Source organism: Limulus polyphemus, unplaced genomic scaffold (genome assembly GCF_000517525.1).
Source record: "Limulus polyphemus unplaced genomic scaffold, Limulus_polyphemus-2.1.2 Scaffold4373, whole genome shotgun sequence".
In the NCBI taxonomy this organism is placed as follows: domain Eukaryota; kingdom Metazoa; phylum Arthropoda; class Merostomata; order Xiphosura; family Limulidae; genus Limulus; species Limulus polyphemus.
In genome coordinates, this window is record NW_013669983.1 from 21467 (window position 1) to 26686 (window position 5220).

At 30.7% G+C, this 5220-nt stretch overlaps 1 protein-coding gene across 1 annotated transcript in view; it reads right to left on the reverse strand.

Annotated features, from left to right (window-relative positions):
* Positions 1-3: 3 nt before the first annotated feature.
* Positions 4-5220, reverse strand: part of LOC106471051 (ATP-dependent RNA helicase DDX39A) — a gene marked incomplete at its 3' end in the record, with an annotated part of 18366 nt that continues 13149 nt past the window's right edge. Inside the window, exons 7-9 of the mRNA XM_013931635.2 lie at positions 4867-4976; positions 3902-4046; positions 4-272 (exon numbers count right to left, since the gene is read on the reverse strand). Of these exons, the coding sequence (XP_013787089.2) occupies positions 4-272; positions 3902-4046; positions 4867-4976 (524 nt within the window). The remainder of the gene's footprint in view (positions 273-3901; positions 4047-4866; positions 4977-5220) is intronic.

Genomic DNA, 5220 nt, shown 5'->3' on the forward strand with positions numbered 1-5220 from the left:
TGCTTCATTATAGAATACAACACACAATCTTGTTCTTTAGTGGTTAAGAAAGCACAAACATATATTTTTAACATACAGATACACACACATATCCAGATACTATAGTAAAAACAAACCAACTTACTGTATGAAGAAATGTCAATTTCATCTGGTAGTACAGATATATTCACATCAAATCTGTCTTGTACGTCATTTAATATCTTGGCATCTTCTTCATCAGAAACAAAGGTAATGGCCAAACCTTTAGTACCAAATCTTCCTGCACGTGCGACCTTAAAAATAACGAACCAGGTTACCACAGACAGCTACTTAATTTAAGAGTATTAAATTACTTTTAAAGTTAGTTGACGTTGGCAAGTCATGCCAGTCAGTCACTCAAATTCACTTAAAAATTCCAAACAAAACCACTTAGGAACTGAAGATAAAATCTACTGATACAGTTGCCATCACCATTAGTAGCCTACATGATCTAAATCTAATTATTTTGTTACTAATTATTATTATTTGTACTAGACATTAGTTTACGTTTCTTGATTTGGCTACAATGTACTACTACTTTTAGATGTATCAAGGAGGACTGTGTTTGTGGTGGCAGTGGTCAAGATTCCATCCTGGGCCTTCAGGATAGGAAAACTGGTATGTTAACGCGATTGTATAGTCTCTCTTCCATTAGGAGCTCGATCAACTAACTTATTTGAATGCTCTGAGGAGGGATATCCAGGCTTTACCAACTTCTATGACAAGTTTAACAAAGGTGTATTTAATTAGGTCGGGTGTAGAAAAGTTTTTTATCTTTATTTTTCTTGTGTGTGGTTCACATCCCAGTATTCTTGTCCAATTTTAATTTATGTTTGTCTTCTCTGGAGTGATAGGGTATTTCACACAGATACATCAGTATTAGAGCCATGTGTGTCCAGGATGTTTTAATGCCCAACTGGACAATATCTAGTTTTACAATTCACAATGGAAATGAAAGATAACTCCCAAGACACACAATAAGGAAACATTCTGGTAAATACTTGAGTAAATCAAACCATCCCAAACACTGTAAAAATGAGCATTATAGACTGTTGTTTCCAAGACTTGTAATACTGAAGATGCCAAGAAGAAAGAAAAATAGATTACTTCAACCATCCTTCAAATATTGATAAAGAAGAAAAGAGACAGAGAACATGAGAAGGAATATAATTACAACTCCAGTCATATTTCTGTATGTCAGAGATTTCTCTGAAAATAGAAAAAGGATATGTAAACTACATTAAGTAACAACAGGATTCAAAAAAGACATCACAATATGGATGTAGCCAGTATACATCAAAACATCTAATGGTCAGTAACGATAAAGAGGAGAAGTAAAAAAAGGTGGGGGAACCTTGTGAGTGCGTACTCCTATATATTGGAGAAATAAAATTACCAAAAAAGTCAGGATTCAGAAGCAGGCATAACAGACGAATGAGACTTAGTAATATCAATTTATCTGCAAGAGATGCACGGAGAATACTTTGTCAAAATAAAAAATAAATGAATAAATAAATACTGACAAAAATAAAGAAAAAACATTTATACATGCATGTATTGCTACAGTAATTTATTAATTAAACCTTTCCCATTTCAATACTCCAGAAACAGCTATGTCAATCCAATCACCATGGATTGCTACAGAAGGAAAGAATGCGTGAGAGTACTCTATTTATTGTATTACTTTAGTTCTGCGTTACAAATTTTCCAAAGATGTTGTCCTACGAAGTATGTATGAATATTGTAGTGTAGGGTTACATCGAGAATCTGTTTCTTTCAATTTCACCACAGTCATCCACATTGATTAAATAAATAGCACAGAAGTGAACTTGTAAGTTACCTTCATACAAGTTTTTTTTTTTCAATGAATTATTTGAATAAATAAATAAATAATGAATAAATTTTAAAGTGCAGTGAATAGGAATGTCAACTTTCAGTTCAAACACACACACACACAACTATATTCTAGCTTTAGCCTATATAAATATTAATGTCATATAAACGTAATATCCACTTCGGTCAGCATAATTTAACCTTTGGATTATTTCAGTCCATTCTTTCCAACTCACTAACTAAATAGCTTCATAAAGTTTCAATAAATTTTCATTATAAGCTCGAAAATTCCATGGTTGTACTGAAGTCTTCTGTTTAAAATGTTACATTTAACTACATTTAGATCCTAATTACAAAATGCTTTTTTGTATTTTATTAGCCAATCCAGAAAACAAAAGGTTGTGCCAACAGTCACCTCAATCAACAAGCTGTTCTTCACTAGACGAACTCACCTCAAAAACTTCAATTTACACATACATAGAAACTTTTCTTACAGTTACACGTGTATATGATATTATGATTTATGTAAGTTTATTGTTTGAATAATATATTTTGTTTTAAGAGATAAAATTAATACTGTCAATTACATTTGATTGATACAGCTCTCACTGGAGGATAATAAGAAATCATTGAATAAATAATGGTAAAATAAATAAATGTCAAAATATATTCATATATTTATTTTCCTTTATTTCTTCAATATTCATTAAATAATTTATTTATCTTTAACTTTGGCATAAAATATCCTCCATAGAGAAGAATAACATCAAATAAAATGAAGAAATAATACTACAATAATGAACTACACACGATAAAGTAGGTAAAAGGAGCTTTCTTGATCTATTTAGCTAATAACCTACTCAGTCAGCCTGGTGGAGAAGTTAAAAAAGCCTCTTTAAAGTAATGAAACATCCAATTCAAGTTCTAAATGGAAGAGACCCCCACTTGAGTAGATAACATTCCAAACTTTCATCAGGAATTTCCTGAAGACAGCAGTAGATTTACAGTCAAAACATCGGTTATAAACTAATTAGTATGTAGTAATAAATAAATATAATTAATTAATAATCAGACTTAAATAATAGTATAGGCTACTAACCATGGAAACAATTGATATCCAATTGCCACAGCACGAATAACTTAAAAATAGCAATTAACTAGTACCGTTTCATAAATATATATATATATATATATATGTAAATATAAAAAATTAATAATAGTAATATGGTTTAGTTTAAAAACATAGTAGCATTAATGGTATGATTCATTCTATTTATATGATTATCAAACAAATACAAATATATAAAGGAATTATTGGAAATTACTGCCAAGGTAATGATTATCAGGATTTCATTTAGAGCTCAAAATTACACAGAATACACATTTTTTTGTCCTTTACTATTTTAATGCAATTGATAAAAATTCCTATATACAGTTTCAGTAATTATGATTATCTACCCCTTACACAGAGCTGCAAACTATTTTAGTTATAAGTTATAAGCCATAAGTAAACAGCACAAGAAAGAATCATTATAATATACTAACAACTAGTTGTAACACTCGTAGAGCTTTCATTGTAAATATTTTAAATCTAGCAATACAGTGCCTTTGTCAACTTTTCTAACACGATTCACAGTACCAGTGTTAGGTGGTTTCTACCTGAAAGCATCTAGGACACAATGCAGAGAAAAATTATTGAGATTAATTTAAAATAATAATTTAAGTCTAACACACTTTTTATTGCATTGAAATCAAAATGCAAATATGAAAAATTTGTATATTAACTTAATAACAAAAATAATAATGTTTTATAATTCTTTTGAACAAAAAATAAACATTCACTTTTTAATTTACCTCAATGAAATCTCAATTTTATGTTAAGACAATTATTAAACAATACTATATTCCACACAACCATAGACACATTGACTCATTACATCAAGTACACAAAAGTCTAACTAAGATTCTATTTTTTTTTATTTTTAAAGATGAGGAGGAAAGCACTATCAAGAAAAAAAAAGCACCTTTACTCAGCAAAGCCAACACTTACTCTGTGAAGGTACGTATCAGAGTTTTCTGGCATATCGTAGTTAAAAACAATGTTCACACGTTCTATGTCCATCCCACGGCCAAACAAATTGGTTGCAACCAAAATTCTTTTGTGGAAATCTTTAAACTGCTGATATCGAGATAATCTGTAATAAATTTACAAAACTTATAGAACTTCCTGTAAATACACATGAAAAAACTACACACCACTGAGCTTTGTAAACAATGGGTCAACAAGTACACTGCCAAAAATTATAATTTTACAGATAGTTCCCTCCTTATCACAGTAGTATAGATACATGTGAACAGAAAAACTAATATAATACAGTTAACATAACACATGTTTATATGCTCTAATGTTGTTGGTATATTATATTCTTTGCACACTTACCCAATATTAATTCTATTGAATCAAGAACTGTAACATCATGCACAGTAACAAATATACAAAAGAGTGGTTTTAGCACATGGAAAACCTTGCTTTAGTCAAGAAAAGTGCTGTAGTAAACAGTTACCTACAAGCAAGTAAAACAGATGCATGTCAAGAAAAGTGTTGTAGTAAACAGTAACCTACAAGCAAGAGAGATGTATGTCAAGAAAAGTGCTGTTGTAAACAGTAACCTACAAGCAAGTAAGGGATGCATGTCAAGAAAAGTGCTGTTGTAAACAGTTACCTACGAGCAAGTAAAAGAGATGCATGTCAAGAAAAGTGCTGTAGTAAACAGTAACCTACAAGCAAGTAAAAGAGATGCATGTCAAGAAAAGTGCTGTAGTAAACAGTAACTTACAAGCAAGTAAAAGAGATGTATGTCAAGAAAAGTGCTGTTGTAAACAGTAACCTACAAGCAAGTCACAAAAGTTTTTACCCACACCATCATCCCATAAGTACTTGTATTTACCAAACTCAACCATTTGGTACTATATGTTACCATTCAGGTAGTGCTAGCTAGCTACAATCAACATTACCTCTCTTCCTGGGTCATGGCTCTGTGTATAGCAATAGCAGGAAAGTTTTGTTCAACCAACAACTGGGCCAGGGCCATACACCTTTGAACTGACCTAACAAAGATCACTACCTAAGAAGAGAAAATATTTAAATATTATACACCATTTGCATTTCTCTCTTCTGGAGCAATCAATCAATCAATCATCCACAATCAGAAAATCAAAGATAATTCTATTGAACTAAAATCACTGCTTATTTATGTCTTTTTTTTTTTATATCATTCCAAAGCTTAAGAAATGTAATGTGTAACATATTAACCATATAAAATTCCCTATTTACCTTGTTTATAAATTTCTATATATATATACACACAC